The 21,914-nt window shown below is 36.4% G+C and overlaps 1 protein-coding gene across 4 annotated transcripts in view; it reads left to right on the forward strand.

Annotated features, from left to right (window-relative positions):
• Positions 1 to 19,408, forward strand: part of LOC135786699 (signal induced proliferation associated 1 like 2) — a 166,050-nt gene extending 146,642 nt beyond the window's left edge. For all 4 annotated transcript variants that reach the window (XM_065296212.1, XM_065296214.1, XM_065296215.1 and 1 more), the window contains 4 exons: positions 6,922 to 7,053; positions 13,461 to 13,578; positions 15,234 to 15,315; positions 18,140 to 19,408. In XM_065296212.1, the coding sequence (XP_065152284.1) occupies positions 6,922 to 7,053; positions 13,461 to 13,578; positions 15,234 to 15,315; positions 18,140 to 18,286 (479 nt within the window). In that variant the 3' untranslated portion in view covers positions 18,287 to 19,408. The remainder of the gene's footprint in view (positions 1 to 6,921; positions 7,054 to 13,460; positions 13,579 to 15,233; positions 15,316 to 18,139) is intronic.
• Positions 19,409 to 21,914: the final 2,506 nt, after the last annotated feature.

Genomic DNA, 21,914 nt, shown 5'->3' on the forward strand with positions numbered 1-21,914 from the left:
TTTCTAGGAAATAGCCTACAGCACAGTTGATATGGATTGTTATTCTGGACCTGAACATTTAGACAGAAGCTTTTTTTAAAAACCCATCATGATGTTACCTCAGCTTCAGCACCATACTGTTGCCCAGACAGGGGTATATCTGATCAGAGAGGCATTTAAACAGAAACCTGTAGTGTGTGTGACACGGCCCAGCGTGAGGTCTTTTATGTGGCATGATTAATTAAAATAGGGGAAGAAGAAAATGTCATTGCTAACACAAGTCGCCGATAGCTGTCACAGGCACTTTCTGTCAGAATTGAGGATCTATATTTGGATCCTCAAACTTTGTTTTAGTAGTGTGGAGAGAAATGGGGTGTACAGGTATGAGGGGCATACATTGTTTTACTTGTGGCTTGGTGTATAATCACATGAAGAGTTTGGTTCCAAAACGCAATTAATGCCATTTTTAATAAAACAGAGTTACTGCCAAAATCGGTATTATATCAGGTCAGTATTTGAAAAATAAATTCTTAATTTTACGCTAAATCCAATATCCGCCGTGTTATTCTGTGTTATTTCCCAAAACGCAATAAACGCTGCTCCTCCTTTTCTACAGAATGCAATAAATCCGCTCCACAAATTACAGAGCACCATTCCACGCAATGTAAACAAACAATGGCGGCTGGTTGAGTACACAGAGTCCTAGTTTTCCTCATCTACTTTGTACTTCGTGATCAACAAACAAAGAAACAAAAACGAAATAATACTTTAAGGGCATTGATAAACCTGTGGTGGTTTTCTGTGACGGGAAAGAAACGTAAGACATCAACATCTAATAATTTACGCGAGAGGCACTTGGGAGACGATCGCTTGTTCTCCCGACAGCATCTAGCTTCTCTCGTGCTTACACATTGACCCCACGGGATCTTATGAAAACCTTTCCATAATTTTACTCAAAGTGAACGAGAATCACAGCTGAGCGACGACATCAAGTATAACCGCGCAGCAATGACAGTGTTTCTAATGTGACAAAGTAAGTGTTTTGATTAATGCCCTTAATGTTTATTTTTTTAATCAGTGTGTACAACTGTTCAACTAAATGAATATAAAATGGCAAAAATGAATGCACATTTATACATTGATTAAATAGATTTATAGAATTTTGAAAATATGGATTTATTGCATTTTGTGGAAAAAATAATTTGTTTTATAATAAATCTTTGAAAATCAATTTATGGATTTGAATTTTTATGTTTTTATAACCTAAAGATGCTATGTGAAAGTTCGTAACAGAATATAGTGGTTTTCATCTTGTCACTTTCTTGGTATAGAAAACACATTTTTACCGAAATTTGTCAAAATGGATTTATTGCGTTTTGGAACCAAACTATTCATATATTGTCCCAAGAAATTTGCCACATCAAGCACCACTTCACATTTTCTTCAGAAATCTGGTTTGTATTTATTGCTCTGTAGAGAATGCATAGGTATGTGCACAGGCATGTAGTGTTTCTTTACGAAGTAACATCGCCATTTACTGGTCTGACACGTCTAATAGCATTGTCTGGTGTACATAAAGTTTTCCAGCTTTTTAACTACATTGTCATGAAAACATAGCCTAAGACAGTGGTTCCCAACCTTTTTAGCCCTAAGTACCCCCAAAGCCCTATCAGTAAGGCTCAAGTACCCCTTCATCGAAACTAAGCCAAAGTTGTGTTTTAAAGACAAATAATTAGTAATATTAATTAATTAATTATAAATTAATTTTAAACATTAAAGTAAAAAGCACTGACTGATGAAGCATGTTTTTTTCAACAAAACACTATCATTGTTTGCATTTTATCAGCTCATTTGCATTTTAAAAGACACACCCAAAAACGGCACATTTTGCTCAGGCCTACAAAATGGCAATTTTGACATGCTATAATTAATTATCTGTAGGGTGTTTTGAGATAAAACTTCACATATGGACTCTGGGAACGCCAAAGACTTATTTTACAAATTAAAAAATTTCATCATATTACCCCTTTAAGGGCCAGATTTACTAACAGCTTGGGCATTATGCGCAAACCATCATTTTGGCGTTAAATAACGACTGAACTTACTAAAGACACGCAGTAGATATTTAGCTCTGAAAAGGTGTTATTTTTGCGACCTTATTGCATATGCATTTGTGGAAGTTTTCCTTTTAGAAGCAACATATGCGATGAGAGTATTAAACTTTGCTAGAGGAACATACTTTAAAAAAATATATATAGTTTGCCAAGCCATGCTATGTTTAATTTGCTGGAGAAAAGAGGAGGAGAATTCACGAGGAGAAGTCAAATCAGGTATTCTAAAACGTCTTTTACCCTTCATCTTTCGTCCTCCGGTTCTTAGTGTACTTTTACTTAGCTGGAATTTCACACTCCGCAGTCCGCATTTTCATTGCGATGTCCTGCCGATGTCTCTTATTTGCGACCCTGTACTAATTTGCGCTGTTCTTAGTAGATTGCAATGGTCATTATAGGAATGTGCATATGTCTTTATTGTGCCTGTGTATTTTATTTGCGCCTTTGTAGTAAATCACACGCAAATGTTCCACTACGGCGCTTATTTGGAATTGAGCTCTCACGTACTTTTTAGTAAATGCCCTAAATTTACTAGGGCTGGACCAGAAAATTCGAATATTCGAATATTCGTTCGGTGGGTTGACATTCGATTTTCAGTTTTGAGATTCGAATATATATATATATAAATATTTTTCAGCGTTAATGCAGAGCTTTTGCCAAGCAGGAAGTGCGCTTCACACTCCCGTTCTGTAGGTGGCGCAGAGAGACCAACATCCATAGCCAACAGCCATCAAACTCCACCAGTAGAAGAAGAGATCGCCTCAAACGGAAAGCGCGCTTCCTGCTTTGGCATTCACGCTAATAGTGTTGTAAATAACGTTCAGTTTCTTGCAAAAACTGATTGATTTGCTTCACAAGACGTCAATATGTCACACGGAGATATGGGGGATTACTTTTGTATTGGATATATATGCTTTAGCTCTTAAAGTTGACTTGCATGACGGAGCACTGGGGTTTCTGCAAAATATCTTCATTATTGTTCTGATGAAAAAAACATATTGGATGGTGTAAGTGTTATAATAAATAAACTTGATTTTGAAAGTATGCTACCGTTTTATTACAGTTTGTTGAACTTCGTTCATTTATTTTCGTTGTTTTATTTAAATAGCCTACCCTACGTTGTCAGTAATTACTGTGCTGCTAATTTCTGATACGGGAATGTTTGTTTGTTAGACAAATGTTGTTAGAAAATAGGCTACCTTATTAAAAGTATTGGTCTTGTGTTTTGTTTCACTAATGCTGTTCTCGCATGACGCATGACAGGCACGCCGGTTCCGGCTTGCGCTGTTCTATAGTATTTTTAAAGTTTATTAATTCTAGAAGTGTCACATGTCCATATTGCACGAAAAAAATGCAATACACTCCCTTGAGTTCGCAGCAACACATCCGCCACATAATAAAACTGTGGATAGACAGACACACACACACACACACACACACACACACACACACACACACACAGATTCCTGCCTTTATTAAAGAGAAAAAATATGTTCAGCCCCTCCTTCCGAAGCTTCGAATATTCGATTTTATTTCTACTAGAGCTTCGAAGCTCAAAATATGGTATTCGGAACAGCCCTAAAATTTACTAAAATCTCAATTTAAGTTACTGATAATTAAAGTGTGCAAATAAGTTAAATTATTCTGTTCAAATATAAAGAGAAACAAAATGCGTTAAGACATTCTATATAAATACAAAATACATCATACGGGACAAAATATGTTAGCCAAAAACAATGCAAAAGTTTTTTTTGAATCATTTGAAAATGCAATGGCAGCGGGAATGAATATTATAACATTATCTGAACATTATTTATAGTTAATAAACTTTGTGTCTTTAGAAACTATTCAGGTTCATTGAAAATAGTCAGATCGCTCTTAAGTTGGACATCGCTATTGCGTTTTGGATCATGCAGCGCATTTACTCTTGACAGCTAATTATATTAATGATAAGATTAAAATTACAAAGTTTTTACAATACTAAAATTACAAACTTTTTACAATACTTTCCTCACAAAAATTAATCTTATGTAAATGACTGGACAAACGAAAGACATTTTTATTAAAAGTAAATGAGATCAAAGCAAATTCCCGGTTGGGAATCACTGGCCTAAGAAACTAAAATCACAGTTATCACTATTATAGCGCAATGAGTAAACAATCACATCTAATTCAATGTAAATAATCAAAATGAAATAAACACATTTAACGGTTTTAAATGTGTGAGCTTGTTCAATTACAGCCGGATGTTTCACAGGACTCGAGGTGCTTCAGACGGGCTGATTGCTGTCATCTGTAATGAATATCTGATGGTTTTGACATGTCGCATTTTGCTGCGTTTTTTCCTCACCCTGCTGAATTGTTAATTTGATGGATTGCATCCCTCTGAGGCTCAGAGAGAGAGAGAGAGAGAGAGAGAGAGAGAGAGAGAGAGAGAGAGAGAGAAAGGGGAGAGGCAAATTAGATTAGAGGCATTAGATTCACCTCAAGCAGATCGTTTTTCCACCTCACATCATTCTGAGAGCCAGGTCTTTGTGAGATGGGAAAATGTTTATGGCATCTCTTGTCTATCAGGATAGAACGAATGATAGAGTCACGAAAGAGGTTTGGAGCTGCGCCATTGATTGAAACATGAGGTCATGTTTAGAGCTTTCTATAGCTGTCAGAGACGAATACATTAACTCTGTTACAATACCAAGTCAGCCTACCTAGACGCAGGGCCGTTTTTTAGCCATTTTGACGCCATAGGCGAAACCCCTATTGGCACTTCCCCAAACAAGATCACAATTTCACATGCAATATTACATACAAAAAACACAAATCATGTAAAAATCATGTAACACTCAAAACTTAAATGCATTAAATTCAACAAAGCAGTTAAATAAAAATATTTTAAAAAATGATTGTCTAATAACTCATTCGACGCCAGCCATTTATTTTTTTGGAAAAGTTGCCTGCCAGCATTTTTTGTGATTTTCACAAAAATTTCACAAAATGCCTTCCATAAAAATTTTCTTCTAAAAATATATAAAAATACAAATATATAACAGACCCTCTGCTTTCAAACAAACAAGCAAACAAAACGGGAAAAAACGTTTTATCCTATCTATGTTTTTACTCTGCTTATAAACTCTTAAATATGTGTATTTTTCTTTAAAATAAAATTTTTTTGCAAAAAGCTGAAATAATTGCATTTTTGTTAAGGAATTTTGTTAGAGATCAGATTCAGAACGAATATCAAAAGATACACAGCGTTTAAAATTAGTAAATAACGTTTTGGCTTCAGTTTTTCATAAATTGGGTAACTGCGATATTGCAGATAAACATGAAAATTAATCAGGAACACTTTTTTTATGCAAATGTTTTCTCTTAATTGATGAGACACTTGTCAATGGCGGGGAAAGAGTTTAAGGTTTATAAGAGGAAAATAATTGACCATTGAACCCTTTGAATTTTAATTTTATTGTTATTTTATTATTATTTAATTTGAATTATTTTTATTACTATTATTAAATGATTGATTTTATTTGTTAGACACATGGAGGAAACTTTAAAAAAATAATGAACTAAACAATATTAATGGCATTGTTATAAAACTATTTGACAGAGTATTAACACTTAATGACATTTTAATGACAAATTATATTTGTGCCACTGTAGTTGAGGTCAAGAAAAATATTCATAACGCTGTTATAAAACTATATGACATAGTATTAACACTTAAAGGAATAGTCTACTCATTTTCAATATTAAACTATGTTATTACCTTAACTAAGAAGAGTTGATACATACCTCTATCATCTTAGTGCATGCTGGGGCGCACTGTTATACGAGCAAGTTTGGTGGTATGGAACTATATTGTATGGCGGAATAGCACTTTTGGGAGTACTTCGACTCGGCGCAGTAACACTCTCCCTCTCATAATGGGAGGGAGTTATGATGTATTGGTTAATGTCAAGTTAACAAAGACATCTCAAACAAGGTAAGTTTTGTATTAAAAATGACATAATTGAACAAATGACACTTAATGACAGTTGTCATAAATGTCCATAAAATGTTCATGGCACGTGTCATGTCATGATTATGAAGGTGTTATGTCTTATGAACACCCCTTTAAGTAAAATGTTACCATTTCTTTTTGTTGTAATCAATATTTTAGCAGATTTTTTTTTTTTACTACAAATAAAATACAGTCGTTATTATGGTGTGAACATAGTACATTTGTGGTTACTTACTACAAATAAAATGTTTCCTATAGTTTAATTATGCAAATACAACCTTATTGTAAATTGTTATCATTATTACTAACATTTTTTATTAACTTATAAAATTTTGCAAATGTTTTTGAAATCTTCAAAAACCAGCTCCAAACAAGATTTTTCCTCGGATGTAAATTGCTATCCACATTTTTAAAGGCTAGATCTATCTAAAATATTAAGGTGACAGAAATCCTTGATCAAAATCTGGTCATTCTGCTGTCACTTGTGTCAGATGGGCCGTCTTGTAAAATCTCATAGCATGACAGCAGGTGACCAGTTCAACACACTGCCCTTTTTTCAACCTGATCACTCCCATTTCCTTTATTCCTATGACCTTCCTGACCTAATAACAGATGGTCTGAATTGTACTACGGAGCATGCACACTAGCTCAGTTTCTATCCGTCATCAGGTTTTTCACCAGCACCTCTGTTCTCGTGTCTGTGCCGTGAACCTCAAAGGATGATGTTATCGGACGGTGAAGATGTAAGATTGACAATGACATGTTGAGATGTGTGTATGTGCGTGTCACTGATCCATCTGTCTGTGTGTATGTTTGTGCACGTCTCCACAGATGACTTCTGGTTTTCTGACGGTTCCCTCGCGGACAGGTCAAAGTTCAGTGACCCAGGTCTTATGCCTCTGCCAGACACGGCTACGGGGTTGGACTGGTCTCACCTCGTTGATGCGGCAAGGGCCTTTGAAGGTAGATGGAAAAACTGTATAAAGTATGCATGTGTGAATTCATGTTACCTTTTTTCCATCTTTTAGCTTTGCCATAATTTTTTTGAGCTTTTATTCATGCTAGACACTCAACATCAGACAGACAAAAAGCACGAACTACTGCCACCTACTATTAAGCACTCATTATGTCATTAGTTTGGTAATTGTCGCCCTATTCTGCCCCTGAGCCATTAGCATCTGAAAACATCACTTTGTTAAGCCCGTCTACACCTTTAGTAACCTTTGGACCCTCACGTGTGGTCCTGGCTTTTTTCTGTAAATGGATTTGTAAGATGTCTATCATCATTTTGCTAATGGCACTCTTATTCAATGAAGTCATTTAACCTATTTCTGAATGTTTTAGCGGGTCACATGACCTCAGTCTGAGCTTTTGGGCTCTTGTTAAAAGCGTCTCGACTGGTTTTAGCTAGACCGCAGTACTGGGTTGGAAAGATAATTAAAAGCATGTCTGAAACATTTACTACAGAGCTGATAAATTCATACAGAGAGACAAACTGTCAGTAAAGAAGGCCATGACATAATCAATATATGTTTGTGTAAATTAACGGTTGAGGAGCGTGAAGGGAATCACACTGTGCATTGAAGAATCTATGAATAGCCCGACATGCAATAGATGTGTCATGTGTGTTTATAAAAACAAAAACAAGTGAAGTTCAATAGCTGTCTTTGGATTCATAACAACCATAAAGCAATTTATTAATAGAGATCTCAAGACATATTTTCTAAAACACACAGGACCGAGTAGATTTTAACATGTATAAAGGTTACATGAGGTTGATTTTGATTGGCTGTGTATTCAGAGAAGGGGCGTGTCTAATCATGTGACTTGCAATGATGTTGTGCATAATATGTTCAGTGATGTTGAAAGCAAATATGTTGTTAATGATATAGTGAGCAATTCCATGCAAATGTCAACCTTAGCATGAAAAATGAATATTATTATGAAGTTTTGACCTAAACACCAATGACCACGTTTACATACACCCTCAATAGGCGATTATAATGGGATTTTTGCATTATTGTGATTATACTGCGTCTCATGTAAACTCAATACTTCAATAAAAATAATGCAATTAAGCCAAATGACTGGATTGCGGATGACGTCACAATTGTGAAGCCACCGCGCTGCCATATTGGTATACCCAAACATTCTATTAAATCAATGGACGTTATCAGATTTTAATGATAAAACATCACTTTACTAGTCTCCGTTTTTATATTTGAAGTCTCCCTGTACGTTATTACAATGCAAACGTCCTAAGCATCTTCATAGTTATTTACTGAAAGTTGTACATTTTGCTTTTTAATCAGTTCATACAGTTTCATACATTCATCTCTTTTACAGTATCAGATCAGCAGACAGATCGCAGCATATTTAGTATTAATGACAAACGTGCTCATTCTGAAATCTAAATAAATAATCATGCTTTGTACCTTATGTGCAAAATTTTCTGCTTTTGTAATTATGTTATCTTTACAAGTTACCTTAAAGGTGACATATAATGATTGAACGGGGTATTTATCCATGTTCTGTGATGTGACATGTAGACAAAAATTTCTTCGTTTGGGTCTATGATGCCTTAGAACAGGGGTGTCAAACTCATTTTAGGCTGAGGGCCGGATGGTAAATAACGCCATGAAGTGCGGGCCGGATAATTTTTTAAAACCTTAGTGTGCTGATAATTGTGTTAAAATTAACTAAACAAACCAATTAATTAGTTTGTTTAGCAAGAAAACCAGAGAAACACACAGCTCTGTGAAAACTACATTTCATAAGGTCACACTCATACTGTATATTATACACACAAATTTACATCTGAACAAAACCCACTGGCCTTATAGGTTGAAAAGCTTTAATTTAACTTCTTTTGCCTTAATGCCAAAATTATTTATAAACCATTCACTTTTCTTTGGAATATATTTGTAATGAGAACAGTCATTTAGAAAATGAAAATGCTAGATGGGGCAGTGGCCCAAACCAAAAATGGCACTATGGGGGGTGGTACTATTATTATGGTTTTAATAAAGTATTATAAATATTATGTGTTATATTACTAGCATCAACTTAGACAAGTGATAATAATGGGAAATATAATAAGAATTAAAGTGTGACAATCTGCTAAATATTCAATATGATTTACCTGCTGGCTTGATGGAGCTTTGAATCCATGTTTGCAATGTTGAACTGCTTCTAAAAGCCTCTCTTTCCATTCTCTGTCGTTATTTTGTGAAGGCATTGGTGTTTTTTTGTATTTTTTGTCTACAAAGTGTGCCAACAACAGCAAATTTAGTGTTTATATTAACTTAGATCTGATCGGGAACATTAAATCGATTAGACAAGTATTGTAACGTTAATAAGAATGTGGATATTTTGTTGTTTGCTAAGTTGTTAGCACTTTTAGAACACTGACAGCAAATCATTACCGGAAGAAATACATAAACATACTTACAAATTACTAATTCTGCGGTTTAACAACTGATATAATGTAATGAATCCACCTGTTAATGCAACGAACTTCGGAAACTGTTGTCTTCGCTCTCTAGGCAGAGAGTGGACACAGAGATGCTGCGGAGCGGGCGGGAAAACACGAAGTGGATTACCAGAATCGGTGGATCTTTAGCGGAGCGGTAACAATAGAACAGCAAGATTTTTGGGCACCGTGTTTAGTCTATGTTCCGCGTTTTGCTGCTTTCCGCAAGTCTCTCATATTAAAAACGAACTAGACACCCGCCTAAAAGGGTTTTTTAAATATGTATTTAATATTTAATAAAACTGTATAAATCATCATGCGGGCCGGATTGGACACCTTTGCGGGCCGCATCCGGCCTGCGGGCCGCATGTTTGACACCCCTGCCTTAGAAGCTTCCTAAAAACCTCTCTCAGATAGCTCTATTAGGGTGGGGGATTTTAAACAAGTGGTTTTGCACCTATTTGGCTCCCCCTACTGGCCTAACTTGCAATCTCATTACTGATTGGCTGACTTTGCTGCCACTCAAAAAATGTAGCCAATTATTTAAAAGTGGAGGGGCAGTGAGATGCCTGTGATGTCATAAGCATCAGTTTTTCAGATTGGGCCGTTTTCTGGCTGACATTTCCAAAAGAGGAATTTCTATGAGACTGAGATGTTTAACATGTTTAGCACTTTTTGTATGTTTGTAAATGTGGGTAGACTACCATTATTCAACAAAGACAAGGTAAAAATGTTTTTTCATTCTCTGTCCCCTTTAACTTATTCAGAGAAATAACGCTGACCTTGTAGCTTAATGTCAAAAAACTTTATTTATACCCGCGCATTAACAGAATGCAGACACAGTCACCTTAAAAATTTTGTACAAATCCCTTATCCTGCACAATTAAAACATAAACATTCCAAATGACACCAGAAATAACAAATTAATTTACGTACACATCCTAAAAATTAATCGTGTTTGACTGATATGCTGTAAACCATGTGAATTTAGATCATGATTTTGAATGGAAGTCAATGACGCCCTCTGCCGGTTGAGTATACCAAGATGGCCGCTCGAACTCTGCGCTGGCTTCACCTCACGCTGTTACGTTAAACGTTCTATGTGCAATCCAGTCATTTATATAGAAAAGTGGATTAAGCTCATAATTGCATCAAACATAATCGTATTAAACAGGTGGCGTACTCCGTTTTTAATTGCAGTGTGCGGCCATGCAAAACTTTAATCGAACTAAAGTGCGTGTGTGTTTTTGTCACAAACTTTAAGTGCAAATTTTTTTAAACTTGACATTAGGAAGCTATCAGCAGTTTGCCTTTATCCAGAAACAGCTCAAATAACGTGACATAAAACCATTATGTTATATTTCTGTCTTCATCATTGCACGAATAATGAAATTTGTCCATAAGAACACATTTTTCATTTATTGTAAGTAAATTAAAACAGTATGGGCCCTATCTTGCACCCAGCGCAATTGACTTTGTCAGTGACGCATGTATCATTCGTATTTTGCACCGGCGCACAGCGGGTTTTTCCCTTCACAGACGCACGTCGGCAAACTAGGGAATAAACTTGCGCTCCCTGGGCGGTTCAGCGCAAAAAAGGAGGCGTGTTCCGGCGCAAACCATCTCTGATGCTATTTTGCAGTTTAAAAAAACAATTGCGCCACTGACCAAAAAATACTAGTCTAAAGTCAGTGGCGAGTTGCGCGTGGGTCATTATGCTATTTTAAGGGCGCATGCTTGACCATAATGTATAGCGTGCACAACATGCACACACTTTGCTTATCTAATCTACACAGATGCAACAGTTATTTTTGCAAATCATAAATTGTTACAATAAAAAATATTAACACATGAGATAAGGGAAATCATAGTGGTGAGCATTGTGGTGATAGTTTTTATTTATTGTATTGCTGCGTTAAAAAAATTATCATGCAAATAACGATTAAAATATTTTCATACGTTTGTTGTGTGGCTGTATTACGTTTATTTTATGTAAATAATAATTAAAATGTTTTCATAAGAAACCTTAATGTATATGAACTTGATTTGTAAGAGTACTTTGGGGTTGGACCTTGCTTGCGTTTCTTGGGTCCGATTTCAAAGCCCCCAAACCCTTTCAGCAGTGAGGGTGGACGCAGCGATGTCCTCTGCTGGCTTCTGTGTAGAGGCAGATCCACCTCCCGTTACACGGCGTGCCCGATTTATGCTGGCAAGCTTGGGATTCCCCCGTCTCCTGACATCATTTTAGTGCTTGGCGCAACGATGGGGATGCCAGCTGATGAGACAATTGTGGCTATTTCCTCTCACGCCTGTTTAACCGACGCTGATTTGGGCGGGTTTCTTCTCCCCATACAAAACAACTTCTCTGTCTTTGACTGCTCTTACAAGAACGTCGGTCTCCTCGGCTGTGAACCGCTCCTGGCGTGCGCCTGGTAAATCCATCATAATAATAGCAACCTGCCATGGAACTTGCGCCCTTGCGTTTAAAGGGAATGTTGGATAGCGTTCTGATTGGTTTATTTGACGTTACGCCCAAACCACACCTATGAATAATGAACCTACTTATAATGAACCCCTTATTGATTTGCGCTTGGCGCAAAAGTTATTACTCCCGCCGGGAAAATAGCAACAGCGCCCAAGATCCGCGCACAAAGTCACTTGCGCGTTGCGCTTCGCACTTGCGTTTCAGATCGTTAAAATAGGGCCCTATATGTGAGTTCATCATTTTTGCTCTGCATTGGGCTATTTTCTGAATCATTCGGAAAAAATAAAAACTGCACGTAAACAGGAGTGAAGAGGTTAACTCCAGTCATGTAAACATCTTACTGCGATGAAGTCCTTACTCTGATTATTGGAAATAATCGCATTATTGATCTACATGTAAACAGTTTTTTATAGTTGGGTAAGTGCAGCTTTCAGAATTGTCACATCCATAATGTTGTTTCTTCCTCATAAATGCGCACATGAAAATAAATTAAATATTATTTGTTGACAAAAAAGTGGATCGGCAGTGCAGCTCAGATATAAATATTAAATATTTTAATAAAGGTACACAACATTGACTAAAGTTTCGATGCACAATTACATCTTCATCAGAGTCAAAATATTATTTGTTCTTTAAAGAGCTGTCCCTTCTCCATTTGTTGGATATTATTGCTTCTGGGTTGTGCATTTTAATTCAGAAAATTCCTATAAAGTATTTAGTTACCCAAATACTTGTGTCCTTTTTTGTCACATCCATAAGAGGCCACTTGTACACCAAAGTCTTTAAACATGGCTGAAAACACCAGGTGGACGTCGACGCCGACTGTCCCCATGTTTTACAGTATGTTATTCTGGGTGAGGACAATAGCTCGGTTTTTTAACTGTAAAAGCCGCTGCTATTATTTTGTAATGTCAGTGAAATGACATTACAGTACATTACACAATGATTACATTAATGTTTTTATTGGCTGATGCAGTTTGCTCTCATGTTAACAGTCAGAGTTTATTGCTTTGTTTGTTTGTGGATAAGAGCAGCTCTGAATGAACCCAGCTTTGGGGTTTTCCAGTATCTGTTTTGATGGTTAATGGTCAGGAATGTTCTGGTGTTAAATAATACAGGATTGAAAATCACTGTGATCTAACTAATATCCCCACACCACATTATTTACCCGGTCTGTGTTCTTGTTAAATAAAGATGTTCCACCCCAAAAGAGTTGAACTATTGTCCTGAGCGAACAATGAGATCATATCTCTGTATAAAGCGCTTTCATAATATTTTATTTAAATCACAGCCATTTTCAATTGTTTTGGTCTTGTATGATTGTGATATTGAGAGGTGAAGGTCCAGCTGTGGCTACAGTATAACAGTTCTCCAGAGAGATCCTGATTGTGTTTGATGTTTTCTCTTTGACAGACCAGCGCGTGGCTTCGTTCTGCACCATGACGGACATGCAGCGAGCCGAAGCGCTGCAAATCTCCCGTGAGCTCACCAGACGCGTGGCGGCCGCAGAAGGAGCCGCCCTGGAGGCGGGGTGAGTTTAACACAGGGATCTTATCGCATGCAAGAAACCACAGCATACGGCTATAGAGTAACATATTCTAAATTCACAACGTTTACATTAATGCATTTGGCAGAAGCTTTTATCCAAAGCGACTTACAGTGCATTACAAGGTTTATCACTATGTGTGTTCACTCGGTTCGACCTAATTACAAACCTCAAGGGTCTAGTTTGTAGTCAAACTGTATGTTAATCGAGTTGATCTCCTTTTTTAGACAAGACATTAGGAGGTTTAATGGGCATCCATCTCAGCTGGTCAGCGAAACCGTCTGTACTGTAGTAGTAAATGTGGATTACATCTTGGGCCCTATTTTAACGACCTAAGCGCATTGTCTTAAGCGCACAGCGCAACGTCTAAATGGGCGTTTCCGAATCCACTTTTGCTAATTTAAGGCCGGGAAAAATGGTTTGTGCGCCGAGCGCATGGTAGAAAAGGGTTGGTCCTTTTTTTTTATGAGTAATGGGAGTATTTTGGGCGTAACGTGCAATAATCCAATGAGAGTCTCAGCTCTCATCCCCTTTAAAAGTCAATTGCGCTGGCGCTATGTTTAATCCCTATTTAGATGACGGATTTTGTAAACTGAAAAACTAAGCAGAGGAAGAAGATCCCCAGTTTAAGATTAATGTTAAATAATTGTGTTGTTTTTTACTTGTATTGAAATTTTTATTTTTTTTAATTAAAACCTTTAAAACCCGTTTTCTTTTAGTCGTGGAAGTAAAAAAGCAGGCTTGTAATTGCTTTAACTGTATGGCTATCCAATATCATCAAAAAATAATTTACAAGTATGTAAGAAAAGGTTTGTACTCTAAAAATACTTTATTTGTAACAAACAGGAGATAAAGAATTTACAAACGGCTCTCCGCACGTTTCAGCACTTGGACAGCGTCATCTCACCATATCCACATCATCATATAATAAATCTGTGAGGTAGCATTTTAAAAACATTTAAAAACAGATGCATTTGTTTAAAGCAAAGCATTTATTTACTTACCAGGCTGCAGGTGAAGCAGCTCTTTGTGCCTTCTAACGTCTCATAATTAGTCCTCATTTATGTCCAAGAGACTCAATAATAATCTTTTACATTCAATCCTTTAATCTTTCATATTTAAAAGCGTTTTTGTGCTGCTGCGCATTCATGTATGTGATAAGCAAACCCGCGTTGTCGTCCCGTTTATAGGCGTTTATTACTAATGCGCTCTTTAAATAACAAAAAAACATATCGCGCCATTGACTTCAGACCAGGTTTTTGTTGGTCAATGGCGTAGTCTATTTTAGTTGCCTCAAAATAGCAACGCGCCAACAATGCGCCTGAACACACCTCGTTTTAACATCAGAACGCCCATGGGCTCAAAAATGGGCGCAAATGCATTTGCTATTTAAACAACGTGAAACGCTAAACGTGAAAATGATAATTGCGCAGGGTGGAAACTAGCAAAAGACACTTGCGTCGCGCATTGCGCTGCATTGCGCCGGGTGTAAGATAGAGCCCCTTATGTCTGTTAGCATTGAGATTTTGCATTGCTTGATGAATTGCATTGAAAATGTGTGAATTTGATCATTTTCATATCTGCTTGTTGTGTATTGGATGTCTAAAGTCTCCCTTTCCTTTCTGTGCTTTGTTCTTCAGTGGTACCTCTCCATCCACACTGACAGGCAAAGTCAATCAACTGGAGGTTATTCTGAGACAGTTGCAGTACGATCTGAAGAAGGTAAACACTTTATTCTTCCAATGTATCACTTACTGGTACGATTTTCCCACGCATGCACTCACCATGTTTTAAATGCAAGGAAATGCGTCAGTATGGTTCTGAAAAGGAAGGATGACCAAACAATGCATTAAACCGACTGCAACAGGCACCCAGCACGCTGAACTGCCATCATGTCAGTGCAGTTTAATGTCCTGCTTCCTGACATTTTAAACTGCATGCGCTCACACAGACTGACTGTGGACAGAAATGCGTCACTTTGAATGCAGTCATGGTTTAGGCCGAATATCGGATGCAGTGTTGGACCTGTTGGGCTGAATATGCAACAAGAGTCATCTGATTTCAAATTTACTGTATATAAAGTTTACATGTAAAGTTATTATGAATGAATTTAAAAATCCAATCTTTTTAAAGGTGTCATTGTTTTGCTATATTTCTTAAAGGGATACTTTTTTGAAAATATGCTCCTTTTCCAGCTCCTCTAGAGTTTGACATTTGATTTTTACAGTTTTGGAAACCATTCAGCTGATCTCTGGGCCTGGCGGTACCACTTTTCGCATAGCTTAGCACAATCCATTGAATCTGATTAGACCATTAGCATCGCGCTCAAAAATAACCAAAGAGTTTCTATATTTTTCCTATTTAAAACTTGACTTTTCTGTAGTTACATCGTGGTCTAAAACCGACGGAAAATTAAAAGTTGTGATTTTCTAGGCAGTTATGGTTAGGAACTATACTCTCATTCTGGCGGAATAATCAAGGACTTTGCTGCTCTACCATGGCTGCAGCAGGCACAATAATATTACACAGTGCCCGAAAATAGTCCCTTTGGTAACTTTTGCAGGGAGCTATTTTCAGGCACGGCGTAATATAATTAATAAAATATCGCAACTCTTTGGTAATTTATGAGCGTGATGCTAATGGTCTAATCAGATTCAAAGGATTATGTTAAGCTATGCTAAAAGTGGTACCGCCAGATCTGGAGATTGGCTGAATGGATTTGAAACGGTAAAAATCAATTGTTTAACTTTAAGGGAGCTGAAAAATTTGCCTATTTTTTAAAAAAGTGTAGTGTCCCTTTAAACTCTTGTAAAATCTCTATTATGAAGCTGTTGTCAAAGAGGAACTGTGACATTCATTTTACATACTTTCTCATATCCAATTGATATGTGAAATTAGACATTTTTCCTTTGAACTTGTTGGCTTTCTGTTCATTAAAATGGTGCAACCACAATCTGTAGACCGCACTATCTCCCGGTTTTTATTAAGCCGTGCTAACATAAATTTCACGATACTCTTGCAGTTTCCTCATGGATGTTACACGTTTTTATGGTATTATTGCAAACTCCAGTTCTTCTTTTAACTCTTTCCCCGCCAGCATTTTTTAAAAAGTTGCCAGCCAGCGCCAGCATTTTTCATGATTTTCACAAAAGTTTAATGCCTTCCAGAAAATTTTCTTCTTTAAATATATAAACAAACAATATATCAGATGAAAGAACAGACCCTCTGCTTTCAAAAAAAAAACCCGTTTCATCCTACCTTCATTAGTTCTCTTGTAATCACCTCTCAAACATGGGTAGGTTTCTTCAAAAACACCCAATATTGAGCCGAAAGCTGAGATAATTCCATTTTTGCGAAGGACTTTTGATAGAGATCAGATGCAGAGTGATCTTTAAAACATACACGGAGTTCTTTCTCTTTCACGTGAGGCGTTACTTCCGGGTTGTATAAGTTGCGGAAGTGCGCCACCTGGTGGATAATAGCGGTATTGCGGAAAGACGGAAAATCTTGTCATTGGCGGGGAAACGTTTTCTCTTAATTGAAGAGATATCTCGTCAATGGCGGTGAAAGAGTTAATGGCTATTCCTATGTAAACTGGAAAGGCTTGATTGTAAGACTGCAACTAACGATTAATTTGATAATCAGTTAATCAGACAATTATTTTTATTAATCAGATAAAAACCTAAACATTGATTCAATTAGATTTTTACTTATTTTGACTAAATAAAACCTGGGTAAATAAATCAGGGTACTCAAGTATAAAAGTATAGACGGTTTTGATTGGACGCACATGTGGTGACCCGATTACGCACGTTTACAAGTTTGTCCTTTTTACAGTATATAGTAAAAATTCTTTAAATGTCGAAACATAAATAAACAGATTACAAAAAGTTGTAATCTTTAGGGATGGGCTGGTGAAGAAACTTTCCCACCAATTAATACACTTTAATACGATTAATACGACCCATAGGCCAAGTTTCGGGCACCTACTGGCAAACAAGGGTACTGCAATACTTTGAGATTATCGAGAGAGTGTGGCTTTATGGTTTTTAAATATGGTTTCAATCAATTAAAACTATTTTAGCCTTGTGTTATTTAGTATACCTTTTAAAATATTAATATTAGACAAATAAAATATGAATTCTTATATTTCTATTACATAGCTCATCATAATTGCCTCTTTTCTTCCATAAACTCCGCCTATGTTTAGACCTTGACATTCTTCCCTTTCTTTTGTACAAAAAGTATTAATAACATTTATTTGTTAATGTTCTTTTGTACTTTTGATTTCATCATTGTCCTGTCAATCATCGCTCTGAGACTTCATAACCACAGACCTCGCCCTGTATTAAACAAATACCTGTCCGCTGTCCAAAACGATGCTGGTGCAAAACCATGCAACGTCACAGACCAACTAATCGATTAGAGCATTCATTGACATCTATTTTTAAAACCTTTACTGTAATTTATATGAATTGGTTGTACACAGGATCTTTGTTTTTTTATTCCGATATTTTAATTGAGTAATTGTCTGTTTTGTTTGCAGGAGAAGGAGGACAAGGCTATTCTGCAGGTGGAGGTTCAGCACTTAAGGCAGGATAACATGCGACTACAGGAGGAGAGCCAGACGGCTGCCGCTCAGCTCAGGAAATTCACCGAGTGGTTCTTTCATTCCATTGACAAGAAACCTTGATGGAGACTTTATCTGCCCAGAGAGAAAGGTAAAACCTTCTCACGGGATCCCTGTCTTTCGGTCTTGGGTGCTAAAGAGAATCAGGAGACCCTCGAGGGGGCAAAACCACTGGAGAACTGTCTGTCGCTGAAGCATCGGAAGTGAATTTCACGAATGCTTCAGCGACAACAGATTCGCTAACAAAGCAAATTCCTACTGCAATTCCAATGAGATGTAGAATGTAAGTTTATACCGGACAGTGAAGGACACTTTGTTGGTGCTATTTGAAGAGTTTTGGGACCTACTAATCCTTCACACCAGATGGCACCAGTAGAAACCGGGAAGGAGAATGTACTTGTCAATATCAGCACCTGAATCTTATTCCTAAACACAAATAATCTGAACGATAAGATGGATTGTGAATGTAACACATTGAGGCTTGTAGTGGCTCGACGAAAAACCACAGTTCTCATTTTCCGCCTTTTCAAAGCGCTTACCTGTGTGTGTCCTCTGAATCGTTTCCGTTCATCCTCATGAAGTTCTGGCAATAAACATGGAGCCACTCTACTTCTCTTTCGGCACAGTTCCTGAACTGATTCGGCTGTATCTGATCGATCCGGTATTTGTCAAGACTGTGCCTCCGTAAAACAGCAGGTGTATGCAGCGTTTCATCCCTCTACACACAAGCCTTCAACACACTGAATCCTGATGTGTGTGTCTGTCTGTGTAATGACACTGGTGTTAAATCTGAACACAACACAACAGATCCTCTAAAACAGACTGGACTGTGTGAGTCAGTGTACCACATGCCAAAATGTGTTTATCTCTGTACAGATCCTTCAATCGAGTGTCTAGTATTTAACACTGTTATTTAAGCCTATTTAACCTAAATTTGTTTATTTTATTAAATAAAAGAAAAAAGCGGTTGGTTTCTGTTTTGGGAAAGGTCACGTGAAGGCTGCCAGCTGTAGCTTTGCCTGTCCATCACATTAGATATATATTGATTCATTTGTCTTTCTCATTCCAACATTTGGATGCTGCTAGGAAACACTGTTGGTTTCTATGCTTTTACAAATGTGTTTCTCGGTTTCATGTAAGATGGGACGTCTGTTGCTTTTTTTAAATAAATGTAGCTGTAAAAGATATTTGTGCTTGTTTCATTATTTTAGGGAGGTATTGTATAAACAAAATAATGAGAAATTAATAGATGATCTCAGACCACAGTGTTTCAGAACCTTGCAAAACCATATCCAGGTCTTGTACATAATACCCCCATAATATAAAAGAAATAAATCTTGTTCATTTTAAAATGCGATTTAGCACATTTACAAAGGACCACCTTCAATTTGCGATAAAATATAATAATACATAAAATCCACATAATATTGCTTTCCTCTAAGCTTTCACATTCATTGACTTTATGATGACATGGACATTTTTCCTCTTCAGTGGATGCTGAATGATCGTTGCCATGGGTTTTGTTGCCATGGAAGCATCATATTGGGTTGAGGACCCCTTTGGGAATACCTGTGTGAGAATACATTCATATCTAATGGCCTCTTATCTGTGCTTCTACAGATGGACCACCACTCATCTGTGCTTGTTTATCTGGGTATGCATGGTTAGGTGTGTTTTTGGTTTCTGGTTTGTCTATGCAAGCTGTTTTTAGAAGAATTGTCTCCCTAAAAATTGAAAATGTTGTCATCATTTACTTGCATGTAAATCATTGCAAACTCATATGATTTTCTTGCCTCATTAAACAGAAAAGAAGAAATATTTCTGAATATGAAAGCCTGCAGTGAGTCACTAATATTTGTGTTTCACAGAGAAAAAGTCATACTTGAAACTACAATGCAAAAAAAAATGATTTTCAAAAAAACTTTTTCTTAGTATTTTTGTCTTGTTTTCAGTAAAAATATCTAAAAATTCTTAAATTAAGATGCTTTTTCTTGATGAGCAAAACGACCCAAGAAAACCAAAAATATTACATTTAAGTGATTTTGTGCATAAAACAAGCAAAAAAATCTGCCAATGGGGTAAGCAAAAAAATCTTGAACATTTTTCTTAAACGCTACATTCAAGAAAAATTTGCTTACTTCATTGTCAGATTGTTTTATGCACAATCACTTTAATTGTATATTTTTGTTCTAAAAACGTATTAAGACTTATTTTCTTGGGTCGTTTTTGCTCATCAATAAAAAGCATCTTAATTTAAGAATTTTTAGATATTTTTACTTAAAACAAGACAAAAAGATTTTTTCTTGAAAATCATTATTTGCAGTGTACACTAAAGTTGCTTAAAAGGTTGATGCAATAGAAGAACCATTTTGGTTCCTCAAAGAGCCATTAGGAATCATCTGTTTTATACCTTTTTGTATTTGTAAAGAAGGTTCTTCAGATGTTCCTTATGGAACCATTCAGCCAAAAATGGTTCTTCTATGGAATCATCGTGAGGTAACTTTATTTTTAATTCTTTCCCCACCATTGACAAGTTATCTAGTCAATTAAGAGAAAAAATTTGCATGAAAACAATTGTTCCTGATGAGTTTTTATGGTTATCTGTAATACCGCAATTATCCACTAGATGCGCTCTTTCCCAATTTATAAAAAACTAAAGCAAAAAAATATTTTTTAACTTTACACTCAGTGTATGTTTTAATAATTGTTTTGAATCTGATCTCTAACAAAATTCCTTCACAAAAATGCAATTTTTGTAGTTTTTTTCTTAAAGGTGACATAGAATGATTGAACGGGGTATTTATTCTTGTTCTGTGATGTGACATGTAGACACAAAAATTTTTGTTTGGGTCTGTAATGCCTTAGAAGCTTCCTAAAAACCTCTCTCAGATAGCTATATTAGGGCGGGGGATTTTAAACAAGTGGTTTTGCACCTATTTGGCTCCCCCTACTGGCTTACCTTGCAATCTCATTACTGATTGGTTGACTTTGCTGCCACTCAAAAAATGTAGCCAATTATTTTAAAGTGGAGGGGCAGTGAGATGCCTGTGATGTCATAAGCATCAGTTTTTCAGATTGGGCCGTTTTCTGGCTGACATTTCTAAAAGAGGAATTTCTATGACACTGAGATGTTTAGCATGTATAGCACTTTTTGTATGTTCGTGAATGCAGGTAGACTACCATTATTCAACAAAGACAAGGTAAAAATGGTTTTTCATTCTCTGTCCCCTTTTACCATATAATGAATGAATGAATGAAATCTTTATTTTGAACAATAAAAAAAGACAGCAATGCGTATGTAATATACATACAATTAAATAAAACAAATTTTGCATAATAAACACCCTGTTCGAAAAGGGATAGGTAGATGCCCTAGGCTTATCAAGACCTACCCCCAGTCACTACCTAAAACAATTCACAATCGAACAAGATAAATCAAACATAACATTTTAAATAATACAGAACAATACTACTAAATTAAAGTAATGCTTTATCGTAATATTAAGGTAAAGAAGCATAAACAGAAGTCTTTATCAAGCAGCATTTACAACAATTCTCATTCACCCTCACCACTTTTGTACTTATCAAAAATAAAACTCTTGTACTTTTTTTAAATTGCAGCATATTAACACTTTGTTTGATCGAATTACTCAGACCATTCCACAAAAGCACCCCACAAATCGAAATGCAC

This window comes from Paramisgurnus dabryanus, chromosome 20, assembly GCF_030506205.2.
Source record: "Paramisgurnus dabryanus chromosome 20, PD_genome_1.1, whole genome shotgun sequence".
NCBI classification, from domain to species: domain Eukaryota; kingdom Metazoa; phylum Chordata; class Actinopteri; order Cypriniformes; family Cobitidae; genus Paramisgurnus; species Paramisgurnus dabryanus.